Raw genomic sequence first — 19,752 nt, 5'->3', positions numbered from 1 at the left:
TGGCGTGTTGTCTTGTGCCAGCCTAAAAAACACCATCTTATGGCATTCCCAAATTGTTTGCCTCATCTAAAAAAAGCATCTACAAGTAAGGTTTATTTTTTTTCCAATTATCATTGTCTGATTTAGCATTTAAACAACAACATGGTGATCATGAGTACAAGCACTATGTAAGTTAATAAAAGAGGGAAACTATTTTGTGCGCAGTTTTTTTTTCTTCATTGTGCCAAGCTATCAAGCATTCATTCAATCATTTTCCGTACCGGTCGTGTTCTGTTCGTGTCTTGGTTGCTCTGGCATCAGCTACGGCCTACAATAGTCGTGTTTTGTTGTTTTATAATTAACAGACAGAGATTAATGGACTAACCTCTCCTGTGATCTTTAGAAGACGCTACAGTACTATTGAAATGTTATACATTCCAGTCGATCACTGTTTTTGTTCTTTGCTAATATAAGAACTTGAGTAGAAATGCATGGTGAGAAAGCAACACACAGTTCATGCACATAGAGCAGAATATTAATTTTAAAACCGTATAAAATACGGATAATATTTCATGTTTTGAGCCAGGATAGCAGTATTGCTGCGTATTATACATAGGTAGAAGGGTTTTCTTTATTTTTGGGGTCGATTTTGGGGGTGTCTATTATGCTCGAGAGCGTATTATACATACAAAATTACAGGTGGTTTTGCCACCTCTGAAAAAATACATGTCTCCTTTTAGTCCAACTCAAATAAGTCTAGCACACCTCATGATAAGGCTATAGATCCATGTGATTTATCTAGCCATTAGGAAAAAAGTACTGATAATGATAATCCTCACTAATGTAGAGCATGTTATATAATGAAATAAAACAGTACCCATCAAAGGTTTGGACACACCGTCTCTTAAATTGCACAAGGACAAGGGTGTCCAAACTCTTGATTTATACTGTATCTTAAAAATAATATATCAAGGTATCAGTATTATCTGAAATGAATATAATTCAACTTGATTTCACTGAAAGTAAAAATCGAGACTGATTAACCTTTGTAGGAATTATGTTACGATGACAACATGCATATTTCTGTGGGGGTGCAAAAATGCAACAAGATATTTTCCTTGTAGAAATCTAGGTAAATGCCATTCCATAAAAAAGAAAATCAAGGGTTAAAGAATGCAATTAAGCAGAAACAAAAGCTCACAGCAAACATTTGTAGTTGCATATAATTGGGTTAGAATTTTGTGGATGTTCATGTGACATGAATGTCAATGCATCCGCATGCAAACCCGAGGAGTAACCCACTCCAGAACAATGCAGTCGTGCCTGAACACACAAAGATGGAGAACATGCTCTGCTAAAAATGCTTTGATTCATCACTAAATGTAATATTTTTGTCTTCATTTCATAGGGTTAAGATAAGTAAATATTCTATATTTACAAGACAAGAATCATTGCAGCGGCATGGTGGACGACTGGTTAGAGCGTCTGCCTCACAGTTCTGAGGACCGGCCCCGCCCTGGTGGAGTTTGCATGTTCTCCCCGTGCCTGCATGGGTTTTCTCCGGGCACTCTGGTTTCCTCCCACATCCCAAAAACATGCATGAGAAGTTGATTGAAGACTCTAAATTGCCCGTAGGTGTGAATGTGAGTGCAAATGGTTGTTTGTTTATGTGTGCCCTGCGATTTGCTGGCAACCAGTTCAGGGTGTACCCCGCCTCCTGCCCGAAGATAGCTGGGATAGGCTCCAGCAATCCCGCGACCCTTGTGAGGATAAGCGGCTCAGAAAATGGATGGATGGAAGAATCATTGCTGATAGCAATCTGCCTGAGAAGCCAAAAACTCTCCTGACCTTCACCGAAAGTAAAAACACCTGAAATGTTTTGTCTATGATTCTGAACTAAAGAACATACTAAGCTATTATTAGTTAGTTAGAGCTCTCAGTGCCATGAGGCAGACATAGGCTGCAATTGCAGTTTCTGTAATCTGTAGGTTTTTACAGGAGCAGGTACCCACTGCCCAACCCCAGCACTTGGTATTCCTAGGGTGTTTCCCATTCCCATCCAAGTACTAACCAGGACCGACCCTGCTTAGCTTCCGAGAGCGGACGAGATCGGGCACTCCCAGGGTACCATGCGGGGAAGCTATTATTGGGGCACCAATATTTAACATCATGCCACCATGTCCAAGGAGCCTGGAATAATTGCCATATGTTTATGCAGTGTTTATCCAGCTATCTTCGGGCGAGAGGCAGGGTACACCCTGAACTGGTTGCCACCCAATCGCAGGACACATAAACAAACAACCATTTGCACACACATTCACACCTACGGCCAATTTAGAGTCGTCAATCAACCTACCACGCATGTTTTTGGGATGTGAGAGGAAACTGGAGTACCCGGAGAAAATCTACCCAGGCACGGGGAGAACATGCAAACTCCACACAGCTGGGGCCGGGATTTGAACCCCGGTCCCCAGAACTGTGAGGTAGATGTGCTAACCAGTCGTCCACCGTGCCGGCTACATAATATTACATAACAAAAATTAAGTGTAAGCTTGCGGCACGGTGGACGCTTCTTGCCCGAAGATAGGCTGGGATAGGCTCCAGCATGCCCGCGACCCTTGTGAGGGTAAGGCGGTACGGAAAATGGATGGATGGATGAACGTGTAAGCTAATGAGCTTTTTTTTATGACAAGTAGCTTTTACATTTTACGTTGTTGACGCTAGGAATAGATCTTTAAAACCGTTAATGACTCTAAATATAGTTATGTGTTATGTAAAATGGTGTTAAGAGTTCCTTAAATTCTGATGGCCTGTAAAGCCGTCAAATGGTATAGTCTGAGTCCTGATCTGTGAATAAATAAGAAAGCTGCAGGTAGAAGGAGTGAGCGAGAGTGGAGAGCCTGTATGTGTGGGACAGGGCAGATGGTTGGAAAAGAAAATGAAATTGTGTTGTTGTTTTTAGCTTGCGCAAAATATAATTTTCTTTTTAAAAAAAACCTAATAGCACACACTGTTGAAAATGCCCATTTTCAACCGTAAACAACAAAAAGACTTGACAAGACAAATGTTTTAAGTTTAAGTCAAGTCGAGTCTCATGAATACCAAATTAAGAGCGAGAGAGAATTTTAGCCAAGCAAGTCCACTGTCCTAAAATGGCGACTCAATCAAAGTTAGTGTGTGACACTCACTGATGTTGGGGCTATGAAATGTCAGGTGATCTCTCTCTGCCATCAAGCCGGGGCTCAAGTTAGTCACCATCCGATCAATACTCTTCACCACATCCATGGGACCATTCACCACCTGTAACACATGCAACAGTGGTACATTACCAACCATCCTCCCTGCTATACTGAGCTCTACCGTGCTTCACTAAAGCATGCAGATAATTGTCTTCACATACTGTTATGGAACAGTATGTGAAGTTTTGGCTCAGTTTATAAAAGCTTCTAGTATTCTAAGAATGACATCCTACAAGCTTAATAATTAATAATCAAAGTGAACTGATTGACTGAGCCCATTATTTATTAATGCAATGATTAAAAGATGTTTCGCAATATTTTTAACCTAGTACTTCATCCCAAACCAAAAGGTTTTGAGCACTGTTTACTGTTTCCAGAGCGTAAATACAATATGGCTGAATAACACTTACAGAGTCCAATGGATAAACCTATAATGCATCGGTAATCGTGGACTTTTCCATTGTCAGTTTTGAAACCTCTCATTCTAAACACAATGTTCCTGAGAGGTGAGCCTTGGGTACAAGCAGGGGCACTGTGGCAAGCAGGCGGTTAGATGAAGAGCATGGCGACAGTTTGTCAGATGCTCATCCATTGAATCTGAGCTGAGATGGCCTTGGAGTGTTGAGAGGCCGCGGGAAAGGAGGCGAGTGTAATACAAACACAACACTTGCCATGAGTTGCCTCAATATGGATCCACAAGCACATCACTAGCAAGAGTGGAACAGGGGAGTAAAAAAAGATGTCATTCAGCCTTCTGTGAACATGAATCAATCAATCAATAAATAAATAATAATAATAATAAAATAATAATAATAATAATAGGGCAGCATGGTGTACGACTCGGACCCAGGTTCAAATCCAACCTCGCCTGTGTGGAGTTTGCATGCAAACTATTATTAGGCATTGAGAAAAAAATGTCTGAAATACTGTACGTCAAACTTGTTTCTAATATTAAGTCCCATAACTTTGTATAGCTAGTACGACCTTCCACATGAAATAAAATACTTATATTAATTATTGATTTAGTTTATTTCTGACAGCATCATCCAAACCTTTGTATGACCATGAGGCTGATGATTAATGTTTGAATTCATGAATTTTTGAATATTTGAGTGTACAGTATAGTAATATGGAAATGATGACTTGGCAAATGCAGTTATTTCATGATAATATCTCTTTGGACCAAGCCCACTAAAAAGGTGTTTTATTTATTTATTCTCCAATTGTAAGGCTGTGTAGTTTCCCCCCCGACTAATGTTTTTTTTGTTTGCCACGTCAATGCATGGTGACAGTGGCAGCAGCTCGAAATGAATTACCACATAAAATCGGACAAAGCAGAGCCAAAAGTGCAGCAAGGCAAAGAGGAGATAAGAAGGTGCAAAGCAGTGTATGCTACCTCTTTGATGGCCTGCCACTTGAAGGCATTGTCCTGGCTGATGACGCTGTCGGCCACACTGATGAAGTGCTTGCTTAGCTCCTCGACGCGCTTCTTGGTGTGGTTGGTGGAATCAGAAAGCTGTGGGGGAACATCAGCAGCCAGAGCCAGCAACTGGATGAGGGAAACCATATCTGTTGGCTGCAGTCCCTCCTGCCTTGTGTCCTGCAGAGCCTGGACAGACATGTCCAGCAGGGCGGAAGCTTCGGCCAGGCTGCTCAGCCATAATGACTGCTGCCCTAGTACTGCCTGAGAGGAGAGACAGGCCTGCTATATTCTTCCATAACAATTTCAATAACAGCACATTAAAGTAAGATCTGCGGTAATTGTCTGATAACATGATAGGCTGCAATCAGCCAGGTATGCTCGTTTTACACTAACTTCTAAAAGTAAGTTTCAAATTCTGTTGACGCAGGATGTTAATATTCACAAGCAATTTTTTGTTTATGATGAGTAGTAATTAGTGTAGGTATAGCATATAGATCAAGAGAAGCAAATGTACAGGATTTAGTATGTGCTATTGCTGTACATGTAATAAGATTAGAATAGAATAGATGCAAACATACTAAACTTTGCTAGTGGCAAGAATGATATAATTTTGTGATAATCTGACTACGCAACACTGGTTTGATGTCAGCGTTTATGTGTTTAAGGTACATAATGGTTCACACAACTCTAAAAATTTTCAACCTTATCATGGTGACAGCAATATCACAGCAACCAAAGGCCATTTTTCAGCAGGCTGAAGTAGTCTCGTGTGGAACTCTTAAGAACAGTAAGTAAACATCAGCTCATGGAAAGGAAAAAGAGAAGGATGAAATGCATATGTAAAAATTTATGATGTATGAGGTCTACCTGGCTATTATTGGAAAGTTTCATCAGATGATTCATGAAGGCAGTAGGGTTGAGAGCTTTGGGATTCACTCATTTGTTTCATCTTCAGGTAACGTTCTGGGTAAAAAAAAAAAAAAAGGCAATGAAAACAACATGGTGTCAATGCAGTGGTGTGTGGTGTAAAGGATGCATTTTATTTTGTATTTCGACATAAGTGGAGAAAATAAAATAAAAAATAATAATAATAAAAAATTAAATAGCATAAAGTAGGAATAACATACAAATACCGTAAAATACGTATTTCAGTAGCTTGCTATGCCGTAATTTATTCTTTTACCCATTTCAAAATAAAATGTTTGTTTTTATGTGGAAGTAGTGTGTTTCAACAACCTTAAGTTATGTTTACACTCTGTTCCTGGTCGCCACGGTAACCCCATTGCAGACCACCGTGGTCAAAACGGGATGGTCGAGCACAACGTGGGAGAATGAGATGGGTAAACATGACGGGATGCCCGGTATGATGTTTGAACTCTCAAAATATTTGCCATGGCAGTCACGATATGGCTTAGAAACCGGATGCGCTTCCCCATACTGATGCCAACTCTGGAGCCAGGCCAGATAGGGGAGGTTCATTTATCTCTCCTAGGGCAAAAAAAAAAAAAACGCGTCCAAAGCTACCCAGTGTCCATGTTTTATCCACAGAGAGCCTTGACAGAACATTAGAAACAAGAGCACCCAATCAAATTTAATTTACTGGGATCTGTGGTTAACTTGGGCCAAAATGTAGCAAGGCTTTGAGCCTTTGGGACAGCACCTGTCCTCCCATGGCCCGTCATGTATCCTGTGATAGACATAGATAAATCTTAGCAATTTTAGCAAGACTTGAATACAGAGAAAAATATCGCCATAATCCCAAGGTGTCGGGAACATAGTGTTAATGTACAGTAGCCTTAGCTAACCTAAGGCTTAGCTAACCTAAGCTGTGTTTCTTTTATTTATTAAAAAAAAAAAAAAAACATTATCCCATTGTCTTCGATTATTTATTTGGGCCTGTGGATGCCTGAGTTTGAATGGATAATGTATATTAAAACATTTTTTTGCCATCTTTATTTATTTAAGTCTTCAGTGATCAAGCCTAATTGTAGGCATTTTACCTACTTTTGGCAAATGGATAGTTCTAATCGCTCATAAATATTCACAATAGGTTGTAAAGTTAGATTTAAGTTTCATTAGGAATGCTCAAGGACACAAAAAGGCATGTGAAAAATTAACCCTTAAAGGTTAAACGCTCAAAACCATCACTCTTCTTGGCTAGGAGACCAAGGTTGCATTGTAATCCAAAGAAACATTTGGGACTATCTGTTGATAAAATGGTTTATGGTTTACCATCCATATTAACTTCTGAAATTGCAATAACATGTTAAAATAAGACATACCCCTGCTGCTCATGCAGATAAATGGCAGTGGCTCAGAGCAGTCAAACAGATTCATTACTGGGTGTTGAGCTGACTGGATCTGCAGTGTTCTGCAGCCTTGCATCACCATCTGCTGGTGCTTTGCTGCTCACACATCACACAAGTGTCAATTAGCGCAGTCAGGCAGAAAAGGAAAAAAAGAAAAAAGAAAAGCGTTTCCAAACAAATGTGTTCAAATCTAAGGAAAAAAACATTGTCAGTGTTCAGAAGAAATAAATTAATCTCCACACAGCAACAAACATAAAACCAAACATTAATTTTACATTGCAATAATGCAGCAGCTTGAAAACCAGTGGACTACTCATGAGCAGGACTTATTAAGGACTGTACGAATGTCAAGCATTAGAGTACCTTGCAATTAGTCTGTTAACAAAACAACAATCCTTAATAAATCAATAATTTTGGTTTTTACATTTATTAAGGAATAGTGTAATATTCTACATGCAATCATCTATACATCCATACATTTTCCGTACCGCTTTTCCTCACAAGGGTCGCGGGCGTGCTGGAGCCTATCTTCGGGTGTGAGGCAGGGTACACCCTGGACTGGTTGCCAGCCAATCGCAGGGGACATATAAACAAACAACCATTCACACTCACATTCACACCTACGGGCAATTTAGAGTCTTCAATTAACCTACCATGCATGTTTTTGGGATGTGGTAGGAAACCGGAGAACACCGACGCAGTCACGGGGAGAACATGCAAACTCCACACAGGCGAGGCCGGGATTTGAACCCTGGTTCTTAGAACTATGAGTCTGATATGCTAACCAGTCGGCCATCCTCCCGCCACATGCAATCATTCTTAATAATTTTCTCGTCTGAAAAACTCAATTCAATCGTAGGTGTGTGTGCATGTGTGTCTCGACGTGTGTGTGTGTGCATATATATATATATATATCCATCCATCCTCTGAGCCGCTTCTCCTCACTAGGGTCGCGGGCGTGCTGTAGCCTATCCCAGCTGTCATCGGGCAGGATGCGGGGTACACCCTTAACTGGTTGCCAGCCAATCGCAGGGCACATACAAACAGACAACCATTCGCACTCACATGCACACCTACAGCCAATTTAGAAATTGGTTTCTCCAATTTATGCATGTTTTTTGGGATGTGGGAGGAAACCGGAGTGCCCGGAGAAAACCCACGCAGGCACGGGGAGAAGATGCAAACTCCACACAGTCGGGGCCGGGGATTGAACCCGGGTCCTCAGAACTGTGAGGCTGACGCTCTAACCAGTCGCCCACCGTGCCACTATAAAGACTTATATAGTTCTAAATTTAAACAATCTGCAGCTGACAATTTTATATATATATATATATATATATATATATATATATATATATATATATATATATATATATATATATATATTATATAATATATATATATATATATATATATATTATATATATAATATATATAATATATATAATATATCTATATAATACATAATATATATATATATATATATATATATTATAATATATATATATATAATATATATATATATATTATATTATATTATATTATATTATATTATATAGATATATATTCATGATTTGGTGACATATTGATATGACATTTTGTGTATTTGTCATTAATTTATCAGCCAGACACGCTCTAAATCAGAAATTCTCAACTGGTGGGTCGGGACCAAAAGTGGGTCGTGATTTCATTATGGGTGGGACACAGACAGTGGTAAAATATTTACAGTGTGTCCTTAGTTCATGATGGTACTGATATACTGTACGACTTAATTTTTTTCATTTGATTGTTTTATATTTACAGGTTTTCATTCAAATACAGTGGAACCTCGGGTTGCGTACGACTGTTTACGAACAAATCGGGTTACGTACAGAGTTTCTGTAGAATAATGACCTCTAATTATGTATTATTTTCAGTTTGTGAACGGTCTTGGTATGGACAAATGGAAGGATCTGTTGTTCTTCTATTCGCGGTGCGTGGCAATCATTTACAGACAGCGTGCATAGTACAATGCTGTAAGCTGGAAGTTTTCTGCACCACAGCATAGGCCGAAATCTGTTACACTGCATCCTCGATCATCCAGTCACAAATCTAATAGTGTTTGTGATTGGTGTGGTAAAAAAGTCTGGAAATCATTTCATTTTCATCAAAATATACTATTTACAGTATGTATGTTATTTATTGAATTGTAGCGTCTCCGTAATTAAGACAACAAACGGGTAATGTTGGCATAATCACATCACAATAGTTCTCCAAGCATGCATTTGCTCGGCCGAAGTTCTGCCGATGCACATTAGCCAATCCAGATGGGGCCAGCAGCGCCGCATTCTTTATGAATAAAAATGAAAGAAGGTGCGATATCGAGGCACGACACCCCACCAGACACGATCACAGTAAGGGTGAATGGTTGCCAGTCAGGGACCTGGTAACCATAGTAATAGGGTGGGTGGTGGGTATTCATATTTCTCTTGGCTTGACTCCTGTGGCCTACGCCCCCTTGTCGGGCCGCGGTGAGATGGGGGTCTCTGCCCTCCTCTCCCCCCCTTGGGGCCCCACCTTCCTCTCCCCTCTCTTGGTGCCCTCGCCTGTCCTTGCTCACGACGAGTGCTGTACACGGGCTCGCTTTTGTCGGGCTATGACCGTTTTTGGGTGGTGACTGGCCTGACCCTGTTGGTGGCTGGGGCCCCCATGCTCTCCGGCGGTGGGGCACGCTGGGTGGATGATGGGGGGAGATTGGCCGTGGGGTGCGGTGGTCCGGTTCCTGTCCCCATTCCTTTGGGACTTGTCAGGACGCTTCGGTTTGGGCTGGGAACCGTCATGGGTCCTGCAGCGTGGGTGGCGTCCCCCTGGCTGGGTCCACTGCAGGATGGGCTCGCTGGCTTGGCCCCCCCTTGCGGATGGAGGGGGACACGCCCACCCTTCCACAATGCGCCGGCTCAGCAACTCCGTACACCAGTTGACTAACATGTGAAATGGTGTTCATTCACTAATAAGTTCGATAGACACGCTGTAGGATTTAATTGCTTGTGCTGGGACCACTAATAAAAACACAGGTTATATATTTAGACTAACTATTGTTCTGCTGTGGTTTGCACCCCAATTCCCCTTGACCACTCTGTCCCTCTGTCCGTCCCCTAAAACCCTTTTCTGTGTGGCTGCATTTTCAATAAACATCAGAATAATTCATTCATTCATTCATCTTCCGTTCTGCTTATCCTCAAGAGGGTCGCAGGCGTGCTTGAGCCTATCCCAGCTATCTTTGGGCGAGAGGTGGGGTACAACCTAAACTGGTCGCCAGCCAATCGCAGGGCACATATAAACAAACAACCATTCGCACTCACATTCATATTTACGGACAATTTAGAGTCTTAAATTAACCTACCTTGCATGTTTTTGGGATGTGGGAGGAAACCAGAGTATCCGGAGAAAACCCACACAGGCACGAGGAGAACATGCAAACTTAACACAGGCGGTACTCTAAACTGTGAGGCGGATGTGCAAACCAGTCGTCCACCATGCCGCCGAAATAATTCAGAACTTAAATAATAAGCAGAGGGAGTATTTCAAACTCCCATGTTGCAGAGCAAAACTGTTCCAGCACAAAAAGCATACAGATCCACCATTCTGCAAAGCCATACAGCTGAACTTCTTCTTTCTTCTTCTTTTCCTCTCGGCTTGTCCCTTTAGGGGTCGCCACAGCGCGTCATCCTTTTCCGTGTAAGCCTATCTCCTGCATCCTCCTCTTGAACACCAACTGCCCTCATGTCTTCCCTCACAACATCCATCAACCTTCTCTTTGGTCTTCCGCTAGCTTTCTTGCCTGGCAGCTCCATCCTCATCATCCTTCGACCAATATACTCACGCCCGTGGCCTGTTCACCCAGGAAAGGGCGGTTGATGTACAGATCAAAACCAAGATGGCGCCGACCAGTGTGGTCGCCTCGGTAACGCGCTCTCTAGTATTGTCTTTGTTTTTGTTTTTCATCCGTCTTTGGAGACCTTACACGACTCACTTACACAAGGGGAGACCTGCTAACCATCAAGGAGGCTACTCCGGACTTTCTGTCACCAACTTTCGAAAATCCGCTCAGTTTTTTCCCCGAGTTACTCACCGGAGCGGCGTTCGCGGTTTTCGGCGCATGGATGCGGAAGCGGCGCCACAGAGGAAAACGAGCCGGCATTCAGGTGAAACGCCGCAAGAGAGGACACAGATTGGCGTTCCCGTCGATCCACCTCGCGAATGTACGCAACCTACCCAACAAAATGGACGAGCTTCATCTTCTGTTAAAGCCCAGTAAAGACTTCGGACGTTCCTCGGCCATGTGCTTCACGGAGACCTGGCTTTGCGACGCTGTACCCGATGGCGCCGTTATGCTTCCCGGCTTCAACATTCATCGAGCGGACCGCGACATGGAATCATCGGGGAAAACGAAGGGCGGCGGGATATGCCTCCATATCAACGAAAAATGGTGTACGGACGTCACGGTGCTCAGCACACACTGCAGCCCGCATTTGGAGTGGCTGTTTTTGAACTGTAAACCATTCTACTCCCCACGTGAGTTTGCATCGTTTATACTGGCTGGAGTCTATATTACACCACAAGCTAACACGAACGCCGCATTGCTAACGCTCGCCGAACAAGTCAATGAAATTGAAAAAAAACACCCGGACTCACCCCTCATTATTCTCGGGGACTTTAACAAAGCTAAACTCAACCACGAACTCCCTAAATACAAGTAGCACATCGACTGTCCTACCAGGGAAAATAATACTTTAGACCACTGCTACACTACGGTAAAAAACGCATACCGTGCTATACCTCGTGCCGCCCTGGGCTCGTCTGATCACTGCTTAATTCACTTAATACCGACGTACAAGCAAGAACTTAAATGTGCGAAGGCTACAGTGAAAACAGTGAAAAAGTGGACCAATGAAGCCAAGATGGAACTTCAAAGCTGTTTAGACTGCACAGACTGGAGTGTCTTTGAAAATTCAGCTGGCAGCCTGGATGAATATACGGACACTGTCACATCCTATATCAGTTTCTGTGAAGAGGTTTGTGTACCAACAAAATCATTTCGGACATTCAACAACCACAAGCCGTGGTTCACTGCTAAACTTAAGCAGCTTCGCCAAGCTAAGGAAGATGCATATCAGAGCAGGGACAGGGCCCTGTATAATCGAGCTAGAAACCAGCTTACTAAAGAAATTAACATTGCAAAGTGGATCTATGCAGCAAAGTTGGAAAAACAGTTTAGCGCGAACGACTCAAAATCAGTCTGGCGTGCATTCCAATCGCTGACTAATTACAAGGGACGATCCCCCCAAGCTGAGAACAATAGCACACTAGCCAACGACTTGAATACCTTCTATTGCAGATTTGAATAGGACAGTTTCACTCCACACACCCACCCGGCCGCACCCGCGACCACAACCGCACCTCTGACTTCTGCGTTAACCATCCATGAACAGGATGTGAGACGCATCTTCAAACAACAGAAGATTAACAAAGCGGCAGGACCGGACCATGTATCCCCATCCTGCCTCAAAGTCTGCGCGGACCAGCTCGCTCCAGTCTTCACTCAGATCTTCAACAGATCTTTGGAAATTTGGAAATGTGCGAAGTTTTCATACTGTTTCAAACGCTCCACCATTATTCCAGTATTCCAGTCCCCAAGAAACCTGCAATCTCTGGTCTGAATGACTACAGGCCTGTCGCTTTGACATATGTGGTCATGAAGTCCTTTGAACGTCTCGTGCTGGACCACCTCAAGAGTGTCACAGGTCCACACAGGTGGACCTGTGCAGGTCCCCTGCTGGACCCCTGCAGTTTGCCTACCAAGCGAACAGGTCTGCGGATGATGCAGTCAACATGGGACTGCACTTCATCCTAGAAAACCTCGACAGTGCAGGGACCTACGCGAGGATCCTGTTCGTGGACTTCAGCTCAGCGTTCAACACCATCATATGATATGATTTCCTGACCTGTGAGGTTCCAGCACTAAGTCTCTTTCTCTCCTTTAGTGCCAGAAGATACACCAAGTACTCTCCTGCCTGCCTCTCTGATCACCTTGGCTGCAGTGGTCCAGTCTTCTGGAAGCTCCTCCTGTCTCAGAGCCTGTTTCAGCTCTTCCCGAAAAGCTGCACAACACTTGTCCTGTCTCAGCTTCCACCACATGGTTCTCTGCTCTGCCTTTGTCTTCCTAATCTTCCTCCCCACCACCAGAATCATGTTGCACACCACCATCCTATGCTGTCTAGCCACACTCTCCCCTACCACTACGTTACAGTCGGTAACCTCCTTCAGTTTACATCGTCTGCACAAGATGTAATCCACCTGCGTGCTTCTACCTCCGTTCTTGTAGATCACCATATGATCCTCCCTCTTCTGGAAAAAGTGTTCACTCCAGCCACTTGCATCCTTTTTGTAAAGTCTATCACCATCTGTCCCTCCAAGTTCCTTTCCTGGATGCCGTACTTACCCGTCACTTCTTCATCACCCCTATTTCCTTCACCTAACATGTCCATTACAATCTGCACCAATAACGACTCTCTCTCTCTGTCTGGGATGCTCAGAACTACTTCGTCTAGCTCATTCCAGAATTTCTCTTTCACTTCTATGTCACATCCTACCTGTGGGGCAGAGCCACTAATCGCATGATACATAACACCATCAATTTCAAGTTTCAGCCTCATCATCTGATACTCTTTTCACCTTCAAGACATTCTTAGCCCACTCTTCTTTTAAAATAAACCCGACTCCATTTCTCTTCCCATCTTCACCATGGTAAAATAATTTAAACCCTGAACCTAAACTTCTAGCCATACTGGCTTTCCACCTGGTCTCCTGGACACACAATATATCAACCTTTCTCCTAATCATCATGTCAACCAACTCCCGAGATTTTCCTGTCATAGTCTCAACATTCAAAGTCCCCACATAGTGATTGCAATTTCTTTCAAAGGATGCCTCTAAGTTCACAATCTATCTTTTAATTAGAATTTTGGATGATTTTTTTCATTGTCTGAATTTATTTCAAGTCAAATTCTAAAGTTTTATTGTGTTATCTTTACTTGTAGATGTAAATTCATGCATACACCCAGGGACAGCACATGGCATAAGCGATCAATGCGGTGGAGCATATTGCGTGTTCTGCTGGGATACAGCAGCCAATCAGAGTGCAGCAGCGCATGTCCTGGAGCCAGTAATACTGGAGCAGGGCATGTCATGCCTGGAAACTAGGTGGGAAACCTAATTAGGTGATTTTTCCACAGATCCCTTTGTTGGCACAGAGAACACCAAGTGCAGTAACTTTGTCAAATCTTTGTCGGCCAAATAGCTGAAATCTTAGCCCAGCCATAGACATTTATGGTTATGCAGTATGTTTATGAGGTGAGCTCGCTAGGTATCTGCATAGAAGAACAGCACTGGCTAAACCTGTGTGTTTTCGTATACATGAAAATGCACAAAGTGTTAAATTCATGATGCTAAAGATGACTGAGAATGTATTACTAGTCCATTACATTAATTGCATTAGCGAGTACATGACACATTTGTAATGCCTTACAACATATTACACACAACTGACTCTGTGGACAATTCACACATTCTGTTACAGACAGGTCACTTATTACAGCCTAATAACTTTGCCTTTGTCGTGTAGACTTTCCATCGATCTGATCGACTATATCAGATATTTAAAATGTTATGCAAATTTTGTGATCGGCTGAAAGGTCGTAATTCACCGATCAGTCACCTGATCAATGATCAGCAAATTAAGACATTACAGCAGACACAATCTCATTTACTATGGGGACATTCCGCACCACCGTTATGTATGTTTTAATCCAAAGGCTAGTTTTCTTTTTAGCCCTGTTGCATGTTTTGTAGTAGTAGTACCGACGTGATGTCCAATTCAGTTGTTTTTTTTTAACCTTCATCCATCCATCTAGCCATTTTCTACCGCTTATCCGAGGTTGGGTCGCGGGGGCAGTAGCTTTAGCAGGGACGCCCAGACTTCCCTCTCCCTCAGCCACTTCATCCAGCTCTTCCGGGGGGATCCCAAGGCATTCCCAGGCCAGCCGAAAGACATAGTCTCTCCAGCGTGTCCTGAATTGTCCCCGGGGTCTCCTCCCGGTGGGACATGCCTGGAACACCTCACCAGGGAGGAGTCCGGGAGGCATTCGAATCAGATGCCCCAGCCACCTCATCTGGCTCCTCTCGATGTGGAGGAGCAGCGACTCTACTCTGCGATCCTCCTGGATGACCGAGCTTCTCACCCTATTTTTAACTTTTTTCTTGTCAGGGAAAAAAATGCCAGTGATGTAGGACTTCTTTGTGGTGTCTGAGACATAAAACTCAAGCTACAGTCTTTGCAATCTGCGCAACACTGCAGTACCTAAGGAGTAGCCTCTAGAAAATGCTTCAAGATGACAAATCTCGCAAGGAGGAGTATGACGCGTTGAAGAAATGCAGCGTGGAAAAAGACAAGTGAACAACAAAACGTAGGCCAACACAAACGACAGAACCCGTCTGTATAGCTAAGATTGCGACAAAGTGAGAGTTGGCACGCGGAATCTTACGGAGTTCATCATGCTGGCTGACTTTTCATTTAATATTGTGGGGAACCCCACATTTCAATGTTTGCTTGCATACTTTCATCAATGCTACCTCATCCCAGGGCATACATACAGTAACTGTGCAATACCAGTTTATATGAGCGACACTGCATTCACATTTGATAGCCACCTCAGAGAATGCAGTCGTTCGATAAGTTTCTTCACAGACATTTGGTCATCAGGCGTAAGCCTCACCCTTTAATTTACACTAGTGTGATGTTAATTTTATGGGGTTATATGAATGTTTGAGGCAGTATCGCTGCCCCACATTTGCAGCAATTGCCAGTTTTTGAAAATCAATTTAATTACAATTAATTAATTTTATTAGAGTAAACTGTGGCACGCATTATTTCTATCTCACTTCGTTTTGGTGTGACCTCGCTGAACTTTGAATTTATGTCAGGCCAGTGTTTGAATGCCCTCTCGGGGTCATTAGCATTTCACTGCATCCTCTGTTAGTTTGGGGCAGTACAAAGATTGTGAAACAGTTACAAAAACACTTGAGAATACTTTTGTTGATAGTCATTAAACGTTACATAAGTCTTGATAGTAAATAAACAAGTTATTTAAATAGATGTATTGCTACATCTTGTGATCTGATTGGTGATCGGTTTATTTAAACTCAGTGATAGGTGATCGCCCCAAAAATCTTGATCATGTATAGCCTAATGAAGTGTTTTGTCATTTATTAACAGTACATCCACTGTATTTGGATATTTGGAAGGTCACTGTAGACCTCGCTCGAGGCACATTTAGTGAGGGACAATAAACATTCACTTTCACATCCATTTGACTGTTTATCTTAATTTGTCATATTTTGATAATCCTCAAGTAATTCCAAAAGAAACCCTCTTGTGGCATATTTTTCTGTCTCGTTACCCCCCGGAGGTTTGTGGCAATGCATGTTTTTACGTTTCATATACAGTACTGACAACAACAATATTAAAATTATTGTCATTTACTCAGAACACCAAAATAGGATACTGAAACTGAATAGATGCATATTCACCAACTGCTTGACTTCCTGAGTCTAATTTAAAAGTGCGTTTTAATTACCCTTCGTTAGTATCTGTGTGGATTTTTAAATTTACTTTGTTCAGTAACGCAGCCATTATTGTTTTGGTTGTAATATACTCATGCATACCCAGACTGAACACTGTGCTTTCAAATAAACAAATAAATAAATGTTTAAACATGTTTGCAAATAGTTCTGTTAAAAGGCCCCAAAAATCTTTTTTCATATAATGATATTTGTTGTTGTTATTGTAATTCATTTATACAATCATCATCAAAACTTCTTAGCGATTGCAGTCAGAGTGTTAATCAGCATATTCCGAATAACACTGGTCAGGGTAGCTTTCCACCAGGCAATCACAGTACCGACAAAGAAACAGACCCATTTACAGGTCCTCTTATTTTCACATCAATGGGAAATGTAATTCTGAGCCCACAAAGATGTCAACTCAGAGCCTTCAAACAGCTAATACACCACGATATGTGACAATTTTGGGGGGGAAAAAGTTAATTCATGAATAGACACATTAAGCCATGCCATACTTGTACTGCTAAATGTGGCCATACCTGGGCAAAAAAGAAGGGCCTGGACCTCCTTAATGGCTGGGTGATTGATAAGATGGTCAAGGTTCCAGCTGAAAAGCTTGACCTGATTCATGGCCGAACATCCATTCAAAGCACGGACGTGGCGACTTTCCAGGGAAATATTCCAAACATTTAAGTCAGTGATATTTCCAAAAAACGGCTCTGTGAAATTCCCTCCAAATGAGTCCTGGTCCTGACCCAGAATCAGAATCCCATCAGCATGGATATCTCTCGAAGTGTCTGAACCTGATCCCATGTCTTTCCTTTCCCCATCCACATAGATAGCCCAGAGACTGCTGCTCCAAGTGACACAGATATGATGCCATCCACCATCATTCGGGAAATATGCTTTATATGGAAGGTGTTTCCCATGGACAATGAGTGCCAGGAGGATCCGTCCCTGCATGTCACCCTGACCTCGTAGGAGGAATTCATTGGTAAAGACACGAGCAGCATAGGAGAAGAGAGTGGACACTTCATTCCATTCTGGGTCCCATTGAATACGAACACACACGGTGATTGATGACAGAGCAGGGAAGGGCCTTTTGATGCGAGCAAAGCCTTCTCTGGATGTTTTGGGGAAGTTTAGAGATGAGAACTGCAAATCTACAAAAAGGCACAGGAACATATATTCAATTTTACAGGTTTTGTAAATTCTCAGCAGGTACACCGACGGTACTGTGCCACTAAGATCACTCACACTGCTCAGACAGGGGCAAGGGCTTAGATGCCAGTTTGGAGGGATTGTTGATCCAGACATGTGACTGGTATCCGGCCTGACGTAGTACCTCCAAGGCCCCCTCGCGGACCTCCAATTGGTCCAAGGAGGCAAGTGAGCTGAACTGACTTCTGCAGAAGCTCTCAGCCCTGGAAAGGTCTAGTGAGTCATTGACCAGTACTAAGGCCCAGTGAGAGGATAAGTGAACCAATCTGGACTGTCCTGGGGGGTCAGATTTCTGGTTTACACATGCACCTTTATCGAGATAATTTAGAAGACTGCAGTTTGGATTGAATAATTGATAAATAGTGACTTACCATGTGAATTGCCCACTCTGTCAATCCCAACATGTGTTGGCTCACTCTCACACATAGCCTACAGGAAAAAGTCAAGTTGACTGTTATACTTCTACTTTATGGTTTGCAATTACTAATCATTGTTAAAATACTGACATTTTTCACTTCTTCAAAATAATTAACTATGATTACATTGTTATACAATGCTATAGGAGAAGCATAATATTTGGATAACTCATGAATATGATGTAGAGTACAATGAGAAGCCTATTACCACAACAGAAAACAGTATTAATCCAGCATGCAAGGCTCCAGTCATCTCTATATCAGTCTAATGTCCAGTTAAAACAAAACCTTGTCCAACTTGGCCCTGGTTCACCAATCTTGATGGAAAAAGAAACAACTATACGAAATGTTCATTTCCTAACAAGACAGAAGCAAACCACAGAGCAACAGGTTGCTTTAAAAAATCAGGGTATAGTATAAGTAAGATTTGAATCCAGGTTTTTCAGCAAAGAAAGCTGAATGTCACTCCCTAAGTAATTTGGAAACAAAATCCACATGTGGAGGACAGCCGAAGGTAAATCCATCCAGACTCGTCATCAAGTGCCACTGCCTCTACGTCCAACATATCCAGCAGAGGTCTGCAGACTGGTAGACAATCAGCAATCCCAGCGTCTGTGTGAGAGAGACATCTATTCTACCGCTTCTCTCTTCTCTTCTTCCTCCTCCCTCCAGACACCAGTGCCCTCCTTCTCTAGCACCCTGAAACCATCCAGCTTTGTCATGCAAATTAAGTCTTTTTTTTTTCCTTCAAAGAACCTTTCTTACGCAAGCAGTGTCAAGCATTTGGCAAAGAGAGTTCATCAAGAGCAGCAGGGGAGCGGACATTTTTACCGCATAGCTCTTATTTATTACTTCTACAGGACTCGAAGTTAATCAAAACATCTGGTTTATTGCTGTCCTTTATAGTTGGTAGAAGATTAGTACTTAACTATGAAATTTGAAGAAGAAAAACAACCTTTCAGTGATTGACTGGTTAACATTTACTTCAGAAAATAATGTAACTTCATGAATGAGAGGGCCCAAGAAAACAGTATTTTCAATTTGACAGTATCCCTGGATATTTCTGTACAACTTGTATGATTTTGATGTCATTTTAATGTAGAAGGAGAGCAAAAATATATAACATTTTTAAAAAGTGATTTTATTTAAAGTGACTGTCGTGACACTGCCGAAGTAAATCTTTATAATATTGTTATAGCTTGAACTGAGGCAAGAACTGATTGAAATAAAGCTAATCATTAGTATTCCATCTAGTATCCACTTGAAGTTCAAGAAATTAGAGAGGGCCTTGGTTTCGAAAACCCTTTTCTGGCTCATTCAAACACTGGCACATCCCTCTGCCTCACACTTGGAATTAAAGATGTTCTCCTTTGGTGCCAAGAATTTCACACAATACAGACACACGCTTTACTCTATTGCTTTCTTTGGACTCAGAGTGATTCAACGTGAGTGGAACTAGTTAAAATTTACAGCAAGTTCATAGACAAAAAATATCCACCAATATG

General features: G+C 42.2%; 1 protein-coding gene across 1 annotated transcript in view; it reads right to left on the bottom strand.

The window, feature by feature from the left end:
* The window catches only part of adgrd2 (adhesion G protein-coupled receptor D2), a 68,750-nt gene extending 50,250 nt beyond the window's left edge, over positions 1-18,500 (bottom strand). Inside the window, 9 exon segments of the mRNA XM_061671081.1 lie at positions 3,168-3,279; positions 4,615-4,902; positions 5,509-5,556; positions 5,558-5,604; positions 6,924-7,046; positions 17,150-17,773; positions 17,868-18,107; positions 18,203-18,260; positions 18,456-18,500. Coding sequence (XP_061527065.1) covers positions 3,168-3,279; positions 4,615-4,902; positions 5,509-5,556; positions 5,558-5,604; positions 6,924-7,046; positions 17,150-17,773; positions 17,868-18,107; positions 18,203-18,260; positions 18,456-18,500 — 1,585 coding nt within the window.
* Positions 18,501-19,752: the final 1,252 nt, after the last annotated feature.

Source organism: Phycodurus eques, chromosome 3 (genome assembly GCF_024500275.1).
Source record: "Phycodurus eques isolate BA_2022a chromosome 3, UOR_Pequ_1.1, whole genome shotgun sequence".
Lineage (NCBI taxonomy): Eukaryota > Metazoa > Chordata > Actinopteri > Syngnathiformes > Syngnathidae > Phycodurus > Phycodurus eques.
This window is presented reverse-complemented; position numbering and strand designations above follow the sequence as displayed.